The 18,659-nt window shown below is 51.7% G+C and overlaps 1 protein-coding gene across 10 annotated transcripts in view; it reads right to left on the reverse strand.

Annotated features, from left to right (window-relative positions):
• Positions 1-4,385: 4,385 nt before the first annotated feature.
• The window catches only part of FBXO25 (F-box protein 25), a 54,601-nt gene continuing 40,327 nt past the window's right edge, over positions 4,386-18,659 (reverse strand). For 3 of the 10 annotated variants that reach the window (XM_026006352.2, XM_026006353.2, XM_026006354.2), the window contains exons 6-11: positions 16,338-16,431; positions 15,252-15,436; positions 11,380-11,562; positions 8,405-8,548; positions 5,951-5,977; positions 4,386-5,380 (exon numbers count right to left, since the gene is read on the reverse strand). In XM_026006352.2, coding sequence (XP_025862137.1) covers positions 5,291-5,380; positions 5,951-5,977; positions 8,405-8,548; positions 11,380-11,562; positions 15,252-15,436; positions 16,338-16,431 — 723 coding nt within the window. In that variant the 3' untranslated portion in view covers positions 4,386-5,290. The remainder of the gene's footprint in view (positions 5,381-5,950; positions 5,978-8,404; positions 8,549-11,379; positions 11,563-15,251; positions 15,437-16,337; positions 16,432-18,659) is intronic. The other 7 variants (XM_026006357.2, XM_072719411.1, XM_072719412.1 and 4 more) reach the window with 3 other exon arrangements.

Raw genomic sequence — 18,659 nt, forward strand, 5'->3', positions numbered from 1 at the left:
ATTAAGGAACAGATAAAAAGACCCTACACTTACTGAATGAGACTCTCATTCAGTCTGTCCACTCTCACCACTCCTATTACGCATCATACTCAGTCTTTGCCACAGCAGTTAGACAAGAAAAAGAAAAGGCATCTCAACAGTAAAGAAGTCATATTATCTGTTTATAGATGGTATGATCTTATTTGTAGGAAACCCTAAAGATTCTACCAAAAAAATTCCAAGAAAACCAAAAACCACCATCACAAATGGAACAGACAAGCTCAGGCAAGTTGCAGGATACAAAAATCAATATAAAAACAGTTGCATTTCTTTACGTGAACAATGAGAAATTCCAAAAGAAAATGAAGAAAATCCCATTTATAACAGCAACAAAGAATAAAATATGTAGGAATAAACTCAGTCACAGAGATTAAAGTATTGTACACTAAAAACTATAGCATGTGGCCTAAAAGCAAGTAGACACAGATAAACGGAAAGACAGCCTGTGCCTATGGGCTGTATGACTTTGTATCATTAAGATGGCAACACCACTCGAGGCGATCTGTAGATTAAATGCACTCATCAAAAGCCCATAGTGGTTTTTGCAGAAATAGAAAAAAATCCTAAAATTTACATGGACTCTCAAGGAATCCCCAAATAGCCAAAACAATCCTGAAAAAGAGCAAAGTTGGAGGATTCACATATCCTCATTTCCAAACTCACTATGAAGCTACAAGAATGAAAAGAGTTTGGTCCTACCTAGCATAAGAACACACAGATAGACACACAGACCAATGGGAGAACAGAGAGGCTGGAAATAAACCATCACATACACAGTTATGATTTTCAACAAAGGTGCCAACACCATTCAGTGGGGGAAACAGTGTTTTCAACAAATGGTGCTGGGATAACTGGATATCATAGAATGAAGCTGGGCCTTAACTTACACCATACACAAAAATTAACTCCATGGACCAAAGACCTAAACATATAAGCTAAATAAAACTGTAAAAGTCCTGGGGGAAAAAAAAAAAAAAAACAGGGAGAAAGTTTCATGACCTTGTATTTGTCAATGATCTCTTAGATAGGAGACGAAAAGTTCAGCCACCAACAGGAAAAAGGGAAATGGATTCTATCAAATTAACATTTGCATGCATGAAGGACACAACAGTGAAAAGGTCACTTTCAGAATGGGGGGGAAATATCTTCCAGTCTCATACCCGTAAAGAGTTAATCTCTAGACTATACAGAGAACTCACGCACCTCAACAACAAAAACACACAACTTGACTAAAAAATGGGCAGAGGATGTGAACAGACATCTCTCCAAATACAACAGAGATGGCCATGTGAGAAGGTGCTCCAGACCACTAATCACCAAGGAGATGCAAATCCAAACACCAGGAGACACCACTTCACACCTGTTAGGCTAGTCACTGTATAAAACAACCAACTCCAGAAAATAAGTGTTGGCAAGAATGTGGAGAAACAAGCACTTGTGCACTGTTGGTGGGATATAAAATGGTGCATCTGTGGAACATAGTATACTAGTTCCTCAAAATTCGATTAGCGTGGAATTACCATCTGGTCCACCAATTCTGCTTATGCGTATTGCAATGAAGAAGTGAAAGTAGAGTCTTGAAGAGATACGTGCGCACCCAAGTTCATAGCAGTCAACAGCTGGAAGCCCACCCAATGTCTATCCACAGCTGAACAAATCAAAACATGGTCTATCCATGCAACAGAACATTATTCAGCCCTAAAGAGTCATGAAATCCTGAGACAGGCCACAGCATGGATGGACCCTGAGAACATTATTTTAAGTGAAACAAGCTGGTCACAAAAGGACAAGTATCATATGATTCCAGGTATATTCTGCATCCAGGGTAATCCAATCCATTGAGACAGTAGATGGTAAGGGGACTGGATAGGCACCCAGGGCAGGCAGGTCCTAATGGCCTTCCTGGTGCCTGTGCCCAGCCCTTGGGCATTTCACTGGGCAGCGTCTGGTGCTGCACAAGGTAGGAATGAAGGGTGGAGGGTGGGGTCATGCATGCATCTGCACACAGTTCTTGAAGGAAGTAACGTTACATCTCATAAACACGAGAGCTTCTGCCTCTTGAGACTGGTTTTCAGAGGGCAACACCCCTTCCTGCTGGCAGTTAGGGAGCCAAGCATCAGAGTCCATGTCATGACCATTTATCTTAGGGTGGCCTTAGCCTCTGAAAGAGAAAGGATTTTCCAAGAACGAGACCACTCCTTAGTAACCATGACTCATGTGGAGTTCTACCAAATGTTTAAATCAGAATTAACACCAATCCTTCACAAACTCTTCCCCCAAAACAGCAGAAGGACCACCTCCAAGGCAAGCTCATCTAAGTCTGCCAAGACGTCTTCACCCTGACACCAAAACAAGATGAAGGCAGCACCAGAAAGCACAGACTAATGTCTCCTTAAAGACAGCCTCAGGATGACAACAGCAAATCAAAACCAACAACTGTACAAAGTGGCATTTGAGCCCAGAATGCAAGGATGGTTCAATGTACAAAAATCAACCGTGGGGCACTGGGCTAGCTCAGCAAAGTGTGTGACTCTTCATGTCAGGGCTGTGAGTTTGAGCCCCATGTTGGGTGTGGAGATGACTTAAAAATAAAATCTTAAAGAAACAACAATCAACCGATGTGATTCACCACAGAAGCAAGACAAAGAATGAAACCACACAGGGATCCCTGGGTGGCGCAGTGGTTTAGCGCCTGCCTTTGGCCCAGGGCGCGATCCTGGAGACTGGGGATCGAGTCCCACATCGGGCTCCCGGTGCATGGAGCCTGCTTCTCCCTCTGCCTATGTCTCTGCCTCTCTCTCTCTCTCTCTCTTTCTGTGACTATCATAAATTTAAAAAAATAAATAAATAAAAATTAAAAAAAATTTAAAAAAGAATGAAACCACACAATCTCAATAGATGCAAAAAAAAAAAAAAAAACACTTGATGAAATCAAATACTCTTTCATGATTAAAAAAATCCTCAAAAAAGTAGGACTGGAAGGTTTAGCCCCGACCAGATAAAGGCATCTACAAAAATCACACAGCCAACCTCACAGAGAGAAAAGACAAAGCCTTCCCTGACATCTGCTTCTGCTGCAAGCTCGGCACTGCAGGTTCCAGCCTGGGCAATCAGGGCACCACACACAAGCTGCTGGTAACCACTCATGAGGAATTGACACAACTACCACTAGATTGAGTCTGTCAAGGAGCCCAGCAAGCTCACAAGCACAAAACACAGAAGCATTTTATGTGGGTGTTTGTATAGGATTCTAAGGGCGGTATTTATGGCACAAATTGTATGCGGTCAGATCCTTAAACGTTGTCCTAAAGCAGACCTGGTTCTCAGTACAGAGACCTGAGCAGTCAACTGTAGTATGTGGTGAGCTGTCACAAAGGCCACCTCAGTCCTTGTGTCCATGGTCCAGGTAAGAAACATCTTTTTGTGCCCGGAAAGGGGCAAGGGGAGGCTGTGTCTGGATGGACTTCCTGGCTGGCAGTGCCTACTGGGGCTAAAGGGGTGAGTGTCCATGTTGAGGATAACCCGACACCTTGGCTGGGTCCTTTTAGGGGCTGAAGGCACGTGAGACAGGGTCCTTGACTCTCCCCGTTCTGACCTCTGGGAGGTCCCCCAACAGACCCGTATTCACAAACACCATTCCAGTGTGTGATTTCATTACAATTCTGCACCTCACCCTGTCTGTAGGTGCCTGACAGCCAGCCGCTGTGATGCTGAAAAGCCACCACCGCCCTCAGCCCAGCCTCACACGCACATCTGGGCCTCGCACACCTGGGCCTCCCGTGCACTGCAGGATGTCCTGCCACATCCGCTGCCTGCGGCGCCGAGATACCAGGGCACAATGGCAGTGCTCATGAGAGCTCAAGCTTCAATGTCCTCTTAAGAAAAAATTAATACAACAAACCGAAAACAGGCAAAGAACACATATTAGGTAACTTAACAAAAAAAAAAGTTGGTAACACACCTTATCCTTCACTTAGGATAACAGCGCAGGAGAGAGGACTCCTCCTCAGACTGTGTGGCACATCAGGTTCTACTCCTCGTCCGTCTCAAGGACACAGGCAGCTGCAGACAGGCTCTTGACAGGCTGCTCATCAGTTACTCTGGTTAACGATCAGCAGCATCCTCCTGGCCATGAGGGTAAGTAGCCAATAAAACCCACGTTTTCAAAAATGCTTTTGAAAAAATGGCTGGTTGTAAAAGGAAAAGAGATGAACAGGACGCCAAAGGCATCAGGACAAGCTCCGCCTGGCCCCACAGAGGCCCTGGGCTCCACGCCGCGTCCAGAGGGAAGTGGTCATCAGGCAGGAAGCACTTCGCTGGCCCTCGGCACCAGTTCAACACAGACGTGATAGTGAAAATCCAGAATTTTTATTTACAGATACGCAAAACTGCAAACCATTTTAATACACTTAGAAAAAAACTGAAGGAGGATGGGTTCACACTGCTCTCCCACGGCCGCCAGGAGGGGAACGGTGCTTTGTGGCAGAACAGTGATGATGGGTGTCTGTATATATTCTCTCATACACCTTTATTTTCAAAATTATCTAAAATAGACATGCATTATTTTAAAAATAGGTTTAAATCAATGATATCAAAACCACTGACACTACTTTTTCAGTAAGATGCAAAATGGATGAAGTCAGATGAGCAGATAAACAGGATTTATTACTTTGTCCATGATAGTGACATGGAGGTTGCACCGGCTGCCGTGCCATCCACACCTGTTGGCCACAGCCCACGTACACAGTTCACAGCCTGACCACTGAGCGCAAGGCTCCACCTGCTGTCCAGGTCCACTCCACATCCGAACAGGACTCACTTGGACAAAACCAATGCACTTAAAATACATATTAAGAAAAATAAATATTCTGCACCCCATATTTACAAGGATCAATTGTTCCATCCCCTGCCCCTCATTACTACAAAATCAGGAAACTATGATGTGACATTAAGAAGCACAGTATTAGCTGTTAGTGTCAGTCCCGCACAGAATGTGGTGCTAAGAATCCAGAATCTTACTGAACTATATTTATAAATACACAATGTTGCAAACCTTAGTGAACTTAAATGAAGAGGATTTTTAGAAAGTAGAAATAATTCTGCTTGGGTTCCCCAACTGCCTTTCAAAAAACCCCACACCACAGCCCTGCTACGTCCACATGGGGAGGGGAGCAGCGTTCTCCGTGTTGGCGTCCCCCTGGCTCACTGGCTGTAGCGCAGCAATGGCGAGATGGCAGCAGGCGGGGCGCCTTCAGAACTTGAACAGGTCAATGAAGTGCTGCGGAGACACGGGCATGAAGCAGCTGTCAGGGTCGGCGGCGGTGCAGGGGTGCCCTGAGTCCTGCAGGAGGAGGGAGAGGTGTCACCACAGGGCAGCTGCCAGCGGGCGGTCCTGACGCACCCAGGTCCCACCACGACGACGCATGGAGGACACACAGCAGCAGTGTTACAAAGACAAAGGCAGCCATGGGGGTTGTCCGCAGACAGGTGGCCCCAAAGCTCCCTTTCTGCGCTGTCCCTCTGGTTCCCGCCTGGTCCCTGGATGCCCGCCCCAACAGCTGGGCGCCCCCAGGGAGCTCGCACTCAGCTGGAAACCAGGGTCCTATTTATCAGGAGAAATGACTAACGGAATAGGCGTTCTGCAAGACTGACAAAGCACACAGGCCGGAGGGAGCTGGGGGCCACGCCGCATGGGCCCACGAGGCGCTGACATGTGCACCGTGGCTGAAATCTCACAGACACATCTACCGCGCCCCCTAAGGCCGGGCCTGCCTTTCAAGCCCTGGCCCACGGGACATCCCGTGAGCTGCTCGGGTGGGTGGTTCCCGCGGCAGGCTGCACACGTGCCGAGAGCCCCGGCCGGCGGGGGAGCATGCAGGGGACGCGACTCGAGGCCTGGTCTAGGAGGTACCTTGAACAACAAAGCAAGGCGGCAGTCCTTTGAGGTCGTGGAGAAAGAACCGGGAGGAGTGCAGGGAGGGGAGAGAAAGGAAAACCAATGTTAGAGAGAGCAGGCTGCTCGCAGCATCCGGTGTGATGACGACGATCCACGTGTGGGTGAAACCGGCTGGTAATGGAGCTGGGCCGTGAGCACACGCAGAAGATGGCATGCCCCCCCCCCCCCCCCCCCCCGCCCATCCATCCTGAAGACGGCCCTGAGACAGGGAGGAGTACTGAGCAGACTCCTCAGAACTTCACACAACACAAGCAAAGTGAGGCTGATGTCCCCACAGTTTGTACGGAAAACATTTCTAACACATCTTGGAAAGTCATTTATTCTCTCCCTCACATCCCAGCATCTGCCCTGCCACGTGCCCAGGAGTCACACAGCCACTCTCCACCTTACTCTCCTTTCTGCTTATTTGTGCTTTGTCAACGCTGTGTCTGCGCCAGCCTGCCCCCTCTGCCACCCCTGCCCGCCACCCACTGGGGTCAAGATGAGTGGGACCCCACCCGCCTGCTGCGTGCGAGCTGGCCTCACTACAGAGACCAGGGCGGGCCATTGGCGTATCCTGTGGGCACAGCACTCAAACAGGTGCAGGAACCCGCTCCACCAAGTGGGCTCTGCTGCTCATCGCAGATCTGCTGAAACAGATCCTGATCCTACTGGGAACCCCAGACCAGCAGCGTCAATACCGGCTGCTGCACGTACTTTGGTGGCAAATGCACCAAGACAAAGAGACACAACACAATCTTGACCCCGAGTCCTGGCCTCTAACTGGCTTCCTTCTGTCCAGTCCCCAGCCCACCCCACTGGAGTTTCAGGTAGTTGAGAAGAACAGAAATCCAGCTGCAGAGCAGGCAGGAGAAGGAACAGAGCCGCCGTGGAACCACAGAGGAAGGGTGCCTTCCCAGGGGCCTGTGAGGCCCAGACCAGATCCCACTCGGGCATGGACTCCAACAGCACGGTGAGGTCCTCATGTGGGTGTGCATTGGTGCCAGTGATACTCCCGGAGGAGGAACTACATTGAGTGGGTCAGCCTGGTCCCATCAGGTGACACCCCCACCCCCCACTCCTCTATGTCCACAAGCACCTGCTGTGTGTGATGTGCACACCACCCCCTCCCATGGTGGGGCCCGCACCCTGGGACTGGTGACACGGGCCCCCTCGCACCAGCCAGTAGCCCCACTCCCCGACTGATGGACTCGAGGACTCACTCGTCAGACCCAGTCAAGAACAGGCCTGCTCCCCAATGCTCTGCCCTCAAGGAACCGTGTTCTACAAAACAACTACGACTGTAAAACATGGAACACGTACTGTCTTTTTAATTCCGAGATGAGAGTCATACTAAAACAGATATCAGGGACTGAGAAATGAACCCTCATGGCACTCGCGCACAGGGCGTAGGAGAGGTGCTGCTGCTTCCCTTCCCTGTAGTCAGTAAGCCTCCACTGAAGTAGTGCAGGAATCATGCTCCACACCACTGCACCCTCTATCTACATGTGCTCTGAGGTGAGAAAATCTCAAGTGCTCGTCTCTGTTCCAACAATCTAGAGCTTGCCATGCAATCCATGTAACAAGTTACAGGTAAACGTAGAGCAAAAAATAAGCAGGGATGGTGTGACCAGAAGTCAATGGCCATCCCCCCAGGAGCACGGTGGGGGGGGGGGGGGGAGGGCACACCCATGCAGGATGTGCACACAGATCACACTTGCCTCCGAACGAGCTGGGTCATCTCACAACATAAACGTGCTCACGGTCAAGGAGACTGTGACATGAGCTCTCCTCCCGACCGTGAACAGACCGAGCCCGGGTCTGTGTTAAGGGGAGGTCGCAGGGTGAAGGGTGTCCAGTGCCCCGGACTACAAGTGTGAGTCAGGAGACTCTGGTTCAGCTTTGATCAAACAAGGAAACCCCGTGTCTCTCTGAAAGGCTGTCACCTCCATGTGGCAGGGGCTTGGCATGGAGGGGAGTCACAAGGAGATGCCAGCAGAAGGGTCACTGGGGGCACAGGGCCCCGGACTGGACGCCAAGCCTGGGGCACCCGCTAAGGAGCGTTAGGTTTGTAAAGCACAGGAACACATCAGCCCGTTTTTCTCAGGTTCAGGGCTGGCATGGTGCCCAGAACCACTGAAAGGAACCCGGCACTGACCCAGGACCAGGTGCCAGGCACCCCACTGCCCCTGGGGACACACATCTTACCAGCAAACATCTACCAGAGGCAGAAACACACACTTCGCTTCCCAATGTTTCCGACTCAAACCACAAGCTGTGTTTTACTTCTGTCAATCTATTGCCCAGCCCCAATATTTGGTGTCCTAAATCCCATTTTCTCATTACAATTTCCCATTTTTTTCTACCATGATACCTAAAATAGATGCAAAGAATCTGCCTCCCCAACACTGAACCGTCCGAGATGGTTACCTTCCAGAAGAGGATGCTGCAGTGCCGGCAGAAATGCAGGGTGTCCCCGTACTGCTCCCTCGGCGGGTAGTGCTTCTGTAGGGCAAAGTACATCAGCTTCCACTCCACGTGGCCCTTCTCTGAAAGGATCAGATGTCTACAAAACTAACAGACAAAATTCCGTTGAGAACCAGCAGATGGTTTCACAACATGTCAGGGACAACACGACGTGGTGCGTGGAACATCCAGTTCTGTGAACTCAAACGCCCGCGGACCAAATCAGTGAGGAAGTAACCACGTGAACCACGGCATGTGTACGGTGGGACAGCACGTGGCAGCTGTGAGCACTCTGGTCTGGACTTGCCCACAATCTCTAGTAAGGTAAAATTACATCACACACGCAAGGTATCTAAGAGCCTGTACCTAGAACACAGGAGGAACACTCGCATCTCTGTAAGAAGGAGACAACACGACTGAAAACAGGGCAGGGGACCTGGTGCAGAGGTGGCCAGGGTGCCACACTCCATCACCAAGAATGCAGAATGAGGTGCACGCCCGCTAGGCCAGCTACAATAGAAAACCCAGTAACCATGAGCCCTGACTGGTGAGGGTGCGGAGACGCCTGAAGCCTCATGCACGGCGGCCAGCAAGGTGCAGTGGTGCAGCTGCTAGGGGCAACAGCATAGCAGCTCCTCCAAACTTTGACACCTGCCAGCATTTCCACTCCTAGCTGTCCACCCAAGAGAAATGAACACAAACATCCACACAAAAACGTGTATGTCCTCACAGTTGTAGGATCCACCAAAGCCACAAGGTGGAAAGAACACAGACGTCCACCAGCGGGGCAATGGCCAGCGGAAATGGGGTCCGTGCACAGAGCAGATGCTGAGCAGCTGTGGAGCGGAGGGTGGCACTGCAGGCCATGGCCGGGGGGCGACAGACGGCTGGCAGCATGGTAGCACTTAGAGGGACGGTTCTCCAGACCAGGGAACTGTGCCAGGCTGGGGGCAGGTGAGGGGCCATGTAGGGCGGCCGTTTGTTCCTGAGGAGATGGGGCACCATGTGAAGAGGGCAGAACATGGGGGAAGGATTTCAGCCTTGGGAAGTGCACCCACGGCCAGAGGCGCGTTGTGTGTCTGTGGAGAAGCCCGAAGGGGCTCCTGGGGCCGTACTGAGGAAGGAGGGTCCCAGGGGTTCAAACATCACCCAGCTCCTCCTGACGGCAGCCCTGAGGAGCAGGCCCCCGTTTACAACTAAAGACCGTCACCTGCACACCTACACGCACCTCACGTGGGCTCTCAGGGCCAGTTATGCCCTTCCCACGGAGCAGAGGCACAGGCTCCTGTCTCTAACAGAACCAGAAAAGAGGACAGGTTGACAAAGGAGCAAACACAGCTTCAGGCCCAGCTCCGTGGACATGCCTGTCCTCAAGTACCGTGAAGAGAAGACTCCCATCTGTGGGCTCGCTTCCTGTCCCCCGCCAGCCCCACATCGTGCCACAGCTCCTGTGAGGATGCCCGGCAGTCACTGTTCCCAGTGTGACCTCATGCCCCTTGGCCACTCCGTGGGCAGGTGTGCTCCCTCCCACCCTGCTGTCAAGACGTTCCCAACGTACTTGTCTTCCTTCGGCATTTCCCTGTCACTCACTGAGCCCTGACACACAACCTTTTTGGACACTGTTTTTATACAGAGCATGTGCAGGCCAGGGTCACCTGTGGGCACTGACAGCTCACGATAAGCATCGACAGGAAAACCTGGTACAGGGTACCCGGGTTATTTAAGGACATGCATGGACTCAAAAATGGCCGGTGGACCTTCTCCAGTTCCCACCCTGGAAAAATAGCGAGGCGTGACTTGGAGCAGCCACTCAGACATATCCCAGCCCAGCAGACCCGCATCCTCCAGCATCCCCACCAGCACCGTGAAGCCAGCACCCAAGGCAAGCCTGACCTGCCTCCTCCATCCTGGAGAACCTTCTTCTCCTGGCTTCTCCCATCCTCCCCTCCAAACATTTCACCACCACCATCTCCTATGCAGAGGTTACAAGTTAATACTTCTTCCCAGCTCAAGTTTATCCTGACTTGTTTCTACTCCAACAAATCTACCTCAGTTTTCTCCAGGGTCCCCGCAGGCTCCCAATAGCTAAACCCCACGGACTTTTGCTGAGCTGATGGTTCAGGACCACTGGCAGCATTTTCTGGGCTCTCAGGGGCCTGTGCCCCTTCCACTCCTGAACTCAGCTGCTGGAGCCACCTTCCTCATCCAGCTGAAGAGCGATCCCTGCCCGCTGCCCTCTGGACACCTCACAACAGCTCACGCACCTCCTCGTCTGGTCCCCCGGGCGAGAGCTACTGAGACTTGCTGCACCAGCCAGCCCCAGTGCTCTGGCTTCTCCTCTGGCCACCCCCCTCCTCCTGGAGGGTGATGATGTCTTGGATTCCACACTCTGCTCCCAGCTCTTCTGTGGCTCTTCTAAGCCTGCTGGGAAAACCCCAGGACCTGGTATGGCCACTGCACCCCTATCCACAGACTCTGAGGGCTACAGACAGTTTGCTCTGCTCCGTACCAAGGCAACCTCTGTTTACTCAGACACCCCGAACCCACCCCCATTCCCCCAAGAGTGACAGCCTCCCCTGGGCCATGCATCCACAGTTCTGTCCTCCTGCCCTTCTGTCCCAGCTGCACCCAAACCCGTCTCTGACGGGATGTGCTGCATCAGGCTCCTCCACCTGTGCCCTGCTGCCCTGCGCAGAGCAGATGCCCCACACGTGCGTGTGACTCTCACAGAGCCCCGCAGGAGGAGTAAGCATCCTGGAACACCCAGCGGGCCGCACACAAACATGCTTCGAGCTAGTCCCCAAAGCTGGGTCTACAGGAGTGTGGTGCGGCCAGGGAGGCTGGGAGAGCCACGTGTGGTCACTAGAGATGGGCGAGGGGCGCATGCCAGCCCCCCTCTACCTGACGCTCTGTTGTGGCCCCGAGGCCACCACACTCACCTGCTGCTCGGCAAAGTGGTACTGACACAGTCTCTTCCACAGCTGCCTATCCTCGCTGAGCACAGATAGCGTTGGGGTCACCTGGCCGAGCGTGACAATGTCCCAGCCGTCGGAGAATCTGTACAAGATGTTGTTGAGCATGTGCAAAGGGAGGTCACTGAGCGTGAGGCCATCATTCACCTGCTGGAAAGGAAGTGGACAGCATCTCATTGCACATGATGCCTGGGAGCATGGCTACAAGAGGGCCTAATGGCCAAGTGAGAACAGGTGCTTCACAACATAACACCGCCGAAGAGTTATGACCAAAGTGTCACCATCCCTCACACTTGGCAGCATGAGTCCTGTGCCCCACACCTGTATCCGGAAACAGCTGGCCACATGGGGACCCTGGAGGATAGGGTGAGGGGAACAGAAGCTAGTCTGTACCCTCGGCTCCTCCAGACCCCCCAAGTGCAGGATTCACTCGTCAGACATGACACCAAGACCAGAAAGAGAGATGGAGGGTCTGTGGACAGAGGAGATGAAGCCACTGACCTGCCACCAAGGCTCCATCCAGCTGTAAGCATCTGATGTCATATGGAGAAGCCACACCCTCCCTCCCACAAGCCTCCGGGTGTGTCCCTGAGAAAGGACCTGTGCATCATCCTATTGGGAGGGAGGGGACAAGAGGGACAGGAGTGGAGAGAGAGGAGGGAGAGAATGAGAGGGCGAGGGCAGGGATGGGAGGGGGCAGGATGGGACAGAGGGGGAGGATGCAGACTACAATGTCTCAGCCCCAGGCTGGGCACACACCCTGCCCCCGACCTCTCACCAGGGAAATCTCCCAGCAACAGATGGGGCAAGGTCTCTGATAGAGCATGGCCAAGGTTAGATACGCCTGCTCGTCCTGAGGACTCGGAGACACCTGCACACCTGGCCACACCTGAACGCTTCCAACATGGCTGAGTGTCCTTGCCCTCAGTGGTCAGCCCTGAGGACGACTGGCTTCTTCCTGGTTTCTGTTCTCTTTAGCAGTCCTGGCATCCCCACATACAGTGCACTTCCATGGAGAAATCTCTGGGGTGGGGTGCGATGAGGTGATGAAAGACTGGCTGTGCCATCTCTGTGTCCTCATCGCTGCCATGTGGCCGCCCTGACAGAGAAGTGCTCTCCTGGCACTGTGTGTGTGGGGAGGACGTAGCCCCTCAGCAGTACCCCCGAAAACATGTGGGCCTCGGCACCGGCTGCCAGTCTATGGAACAGCCCAGTGCCCGGGATGTCACTTGCTATGTGATCATGAGTCATTTCAGATCCTGCCATCCCACTGGCACATGCGCCTGCACCCCCGATAGGCTACATGGTGTGAGCAAGGACAAGGGGCTCACACGGAGTATGTGTCGTTACAGGGTCTCGCGGGCTGGTGCACAGCAGAGCGCACACTGAAGAGCACACATGTGTGCGTGTTCCCTGGCCAGGTCTCCACACGGTTACAGGAACAACTCAGACTTGCTGCTTTGTGCTTCTTCTTGGAAGAGGAGCTTCCGCGTCACATAGGAGCTCATAAACAGGGATCCCTGGGTGGCGCAGCGGTTTAGCGCCTGCCTTTGGCCCAGGGCGCGATCCTGGAGACCCAGGATCGAATCCCACGTCGGGCTCCTGGTGCATGGAGCCTGCTTCTCCCTCTGCCTATGTCTCTGCCTCTCTCTCTCTCTCTCTCTCTCTCTGTGACTATCATAAATAAATAAAAATTAAAAAAAAAAGAAAAAAAACATTAAAAAAAAAAAAAAGGAGCTCATAAACATCCTGCTGCTAACGTCACAAGGCTCATCAGGGTACATGAGGTGGTAGGAAAAACCCTGGATGCACGAGGCGTGAGAGCCTGGTGCTGCAACACCCAGCCCTGTGGTGGCCGCCTGCAAGACAGCACAGCAGAAATACCAGCAGTTTCCTTCGGAACAGCTATGACTCGATGTGAAGGGGCACAAGCCGTCTGGCTGGACAGTCTGTCGGGGGCCATAGGGCCTTCAGCTCAGCCCCCCACTGCCTAGCTAAGCCATTTCTCATCAGGAACCCTGTAATCATGTCACCATGTGTGAAGGAACATGGCTTTGGGAGGTCTTGCTAGCACACCAACCACAGCGATCCCCATTCTCATGGAAGCTCCTCTGTCCTCATGCCAGGCCCTCACGCTACTGTAGTGCATAGGGGACTGAGGACAGAGGACCTGACACATAAGGGGCCACTGAGAGCTGTTCCACTTCCTGTTCATCGCTGCCTCAGGGAGTTCTCACCACTTTCCAGCAGACAGTGCTGGCCAGGGGTGCACCCGACTCAGGTGCCCAGGACTCATGCACCAAGGCCCCTCACGCACATGGGCTGGCCTTACCCTCAAACACACGCAGTCCTTGCCATTCCAGTCAGGCTGCTCGGCTCCCAACATACAGTGACCCCAAACTCAGGTTCCCACCAATTTGGCCACAGTTCTCTTCCCCACAAGGCCTTATGTCCCTGGTTTTGCAGCTGCTACTGGAGCCACCACACTGGCTCACACTGGCTAACTCCTGCACTGTGAGGAGTGAGCATGACCATCACCCCCAGCTGGGGCCATAGGGGATAAGGCCACAGGAAAGCCAGCTCTGAGCGTGCAGCCAGGCCCAGGTCAGGGGGTCGTCCCCACTGCTGCCTTCCCTCCATGCATGCTCCATGCTGGTGGGAATGAAAGGAAGACCCTAAAGGAAGCCACTGCCTTCTTGATCCAGGAGCTGCAGAGGTGAGGAGGAATGACCCTCATTCCTCATCATGACGTCCCCATTGTGACGCATCCCAGCCCAAATCTGCAGCTTCTCTGCCCTTCTGCCCGTAGTGAACACACACTTCTGTCTAAATGATACACAGCAGCAGCCCCGCCTGCAGCTTCCCAGCCACAAGCTCTTGCTCAGGACCCTGACCACAGACCCCTGCTGGCTGCCTGCCCCCAGCTCACTAGCTGCAGTGGCACTGCCACACAGGCTGGCCACATGAGGGATGAGGGGGACCTGGGTGCGTGGCCTGGCCACTTGTATGAGGCTTCCATACCACGTGCGTGTCACAGACAGACCTTCCAATCACAGCCTTCAGCTGTGGGGGGACAGGAGGTGTGTGACAGCTCAGGGCACTGCAGGACCAATTCCAGACCTACTTCTGTTCAGTCTGCATAGTGCTCACAGACATTGAACGTCGGAGTACTCATGACTTCAGGCCGTAATTAAGGAACCTCTCCTCTTCTGTAAATCTCAGGTTTAGATGGTAAATAGCTGAAAACTAAGGCTTTCCATGATCACTTCTGAAAATATTTGGCTTTGGGTGAGGCCTGGGTGAGCCAGCACCGTACATCCTCCAGGAGGGCAGTCTGGAGACTGAAGGGTGATCTCTTGGGCACTGAGAAATGCGTTCCGTTTATTCTTTATCTTACAGAGTCCCAGAGAGGCACAAATTCCACCTGAGATGCTGACTAGAGTCAAAGGTGTTAACACTCCTGCTGAAACTAGCTCTTGGAATAAACCCGACCAGAACGACCTACACAAGTGCACCATCTTCTCCCCCAGTGCAGTCTGCTGGAGAGCCACACACAACACAAGGACGGCAGGGACATGGGAAAGCATGAACCCTGGAGTTGCTGGCAGGGCAAGGCACCCATGACTCACGGGCAGTTGTTTTAGCCCAAAACATCTCATTTTCCTGGAAGGCAAATCAGCAGACTAACTCATTACCTGTTCTCCTCTCAGAGGCAACCATCTCTACTGTCTACCCAAAAGCAATCTAAGCTATCCAAGGGCCTTCTGGGCCAAATCCATCTGAAAACAAACATTCCAAGAAGCCACCAGCACCTTTCACGCATGAGTGTGTCCCTGTACCTTAGTGACCTGCAGATTCTGCAGCTGTTGCTGCCAGCGGAGGATGGTCTCCAGACGGCAGATCCAGATGTTGATGTTTCCCACCAGCACAGACTTCCCAACCCCCCTGATGAGGATACAGAGGGTGGAACTCAGGTCCTGGAGGAGGTCTTTGATGAGACGGGGGTTCTGATGGTCGTCGAGGACTGGAACGCACAAGAACACACACAGTACAGATGAATAGAGTGCATGGGCACCCATGGAAGTGGAACAGGGTCCTAACCCCCAATACACACGAACTCAGGGGGCACTATGTGCAGGGAAGGGAGCCGTCATGAAGGGATAGACCCCACATCCCACACACTTGTGCTCAGAGTGGAGTCCATTAACAAAGATGAAATTGGATAGGTGCCAGCACCAGGAGCAGCCAGGGTGCAAGGGGAGGGGGTCAGTGCAGGACCACAGGACCTTCTGGTGGCAGGTGGACAATGTGCTTAATGCAGCCGAACTGTGTGCTTACAAATGGTTAAAACAGTAAACTCAAAAATGTGTATTTTACCACCATAACAATGATCTAATTTCACTGCAACTCCAAACTGGCATATTTTTTTGAGATACCACAAGTATGATGAAATTTAAAAGAACATTAAATATTTCCTGGCTGCATCTACAATTTTCGCTATAAAATTGGCAACGTCTGTTTCCCTTTATACTTATCCGGACGAGCTTACACATGTAATCAGCAATTCACCTACATACATTAACTCACTGTGAAACTGAAAGTTCTTTTTACTACTGGCCAGTAAGTGACCAAGATGGACTTAAATTAAGAATAAAGCCACAGGCTCGTCTGATACCTTAGTGACTACGCCATGGCCACAGCCACAGTTATGGGGTCACATGGCTAAGGTAGACAGATCAGCTACCTCAACAAGGTGAAACTTCTCTAAAACCCAGGGATCCTTCACTGTCCTGTGGTAATAGCCCACCCCAACACGACAGCATCACTGGACGTCATCGCTGTTGACAACATACATACTGAGGAATGAAGAAGAGCCCCATCTCCTCACACTGCACTTGCTATCAAACACGTGGTCATCATCTTACCCTTCTGAACAATTTTGTCCAAGATGTTGAAGTAATTCTTCTGTGCCACACCACTCAGCGAAGTTAACTGGGATTTGGCAATTAGCTGCAGGAGCTGAAAGGAGAGGAGGTGCGTTACATAATGTGGAAGCAAAAAACCCGCCACCAGCTGGCTTGTCCCCTCCAGAGACCCCACGCCTGTCACCGAGCTGGCTTGTCCCCTCCAGAGACCCCACACCTGTCACCAAGCTGGCTTGTCCCCTCCAGAGACCCCACGCCTGTCACAGTCTTTGGCGATCAGTTATTTTTGAGGGTGGGACACGGTTTCGAAGGGCAGACTCCAGATTCATACCTCTGTGAGTTCTCCTGAACACTGTCTTTAAATGTTCCTTAGATCCACCTTTCCCTTTGCTGTCTCCCATGGCATCTGCAGCCGGGGGACCTTCTGTCTCCCCCTGACACTCACCCTCTCTGTGTCCTCCTTCCCATTTGTCACACCCCTGCCTCCTCTGTCACTTACCCTGGTTCCCAGTGTCCACTCCTCTTGGGCCCCTCACCTGCCCCACCAGTGCCTCCTGTGCTCCTAAGGACCCCCATCTAACTCCCCACACCCCCAATGGGGTCCGACTTCACAGCTCCATTCCTGGACAATCAGAAATACCAGGTGGTGGTGTCACGGACTCCCTGACACACCTCCCTAGTGGACTCACGCCTCTGCTCATACCCTCTCCTGTACCTGTTCTACAGGACCTCCCAAGCTCCTCACCCCAACAATGCTGCCCGGAAAGCTGCCCTTCACAAATAGGATTTGCAGGGAACCCAGAGCCAGGACTCCACGGCCAAGTGGAAACACACCTGTTCAGAAATGGGGACCATTTCTGCCAATCGCAGATGCTTTTGGTAATTACACCTGCCTGAACATGGGATTCTCCACCCTCCCTCCTGTTCACCTTGCTGGTTTCTAGAAGGAGAAAAGAAACCCAAGTAGACTGCAGCAGTCCAAAACTAATATTTTATATAGGAGGATCACATGATGATCTTGGTGGAAATCATCCTGTGATCTCTAATATGCTTCCATAAGTGTCCTCTGCTACCAGCGATCACAGACACACACACTGCAGGGCACAGCCCTCAGGTCCCATCACATCAAACCAGACAGGCCTAAGACAGGCCCAGTCCTGCTTCCACTCCTGATCTTATCACCCATGTGTCGCTCCCACTTGCCAGCTTCAAACAGCCTTCAGTGATTTAAAACTTCATAATGTGATCATTTAAAAATCTTCTCAATTTAACATTTAACAGAAAGGGAACATGATTGAAACTCTGTAACACAGAACATGCTAAGCAGCCATCATGAGCCAGAGGAGAACCATGACCCTGACCCTGGATGCGCCCCTGCAGTATGGGCTGGTGTCCTGGGACCCTGTCCCTCTGCTCAGAGGCCAACAGGCATCACAATGACATAGACTGGGTTTGAAACAAGCCTCCCATTTGAGGATAGGCTTGGGCAGATAGTTTTTGAGTCAGGGTTCCCACTTCTTGCTTTGTCCCTTCTCTCACTCTCCTTGGGAATTAACATCCTCAGGCCTTTTGTCTTATTCACAGACTTCTAGAAGTGGCAACAAAAGGACTGCTATTTCATTTAAATTATATTGTGTCACAATTTACAATTTTACTCTTGTCACAGGACCCCTCGGTGGCTCTGTTCATCATGCAGGTTGTCTCACCGATAACACTGGCAGGCGGACAGTTAAAGCTGGCGCTGGTCCCTGTAGACCTGTGACAGGGACATTTCAGGTTTCTGGAGGACATGCTTCTGCTGGCCTGCCCTCTAAAGAACAAACGTCTACACTCCCAGTGTTCTCATGCCAGGACATACCCATCTACCACAATCATCAATTTATGCCACATCACTTAAAAATGTCAGAACTACAACATCGAATTTAATTTTACTAAGGTCAAAGTGTCAAGTCCGTTGAAGAGCGCTTCTTTTGACTGTAAACTGACATCTCACAGAATACTGAATGGAACATATGCGTTTCTCAAAATCACAATACTATTCTACTAATATACAATTTTAAACAAAGACACAAATAAAAGTATTTTCCAAAGGTGACAGAACGATAAACAGGAAAGTCAGGAGATTTAACCTCCGAGGCAGAAGTCAGCAGCAGAGATGTCCACAGGTGGTGGCATGCCAACTGACGGACCGTCAGGAGTGTCCTACTTGTCAAGTCACACACTAGATGTGTAAATGCCCATGGTAGTACCATACTGTACTTAACATATTCTGTAGTGAAGTAAAAATTAAGAAAAAACAGAAAGCAGGCATCTCCATGGGGC

This window comes from Vulpes vulpes, chromosome 9 (genome assembly GCF_048418805.1).
Source record: "Vulpes vulpes isolate BD-2025 chromosome 9, VulVul3, whole genome shotgun sequence".
In the NCBI taxonomy this organism is placed as follows: domain Eukaryota; kingdom Metazoa; phylum Chordata; class Mammalia; order Carnivora; family Canidae; genus Vulpes; species Vulpes vulpes.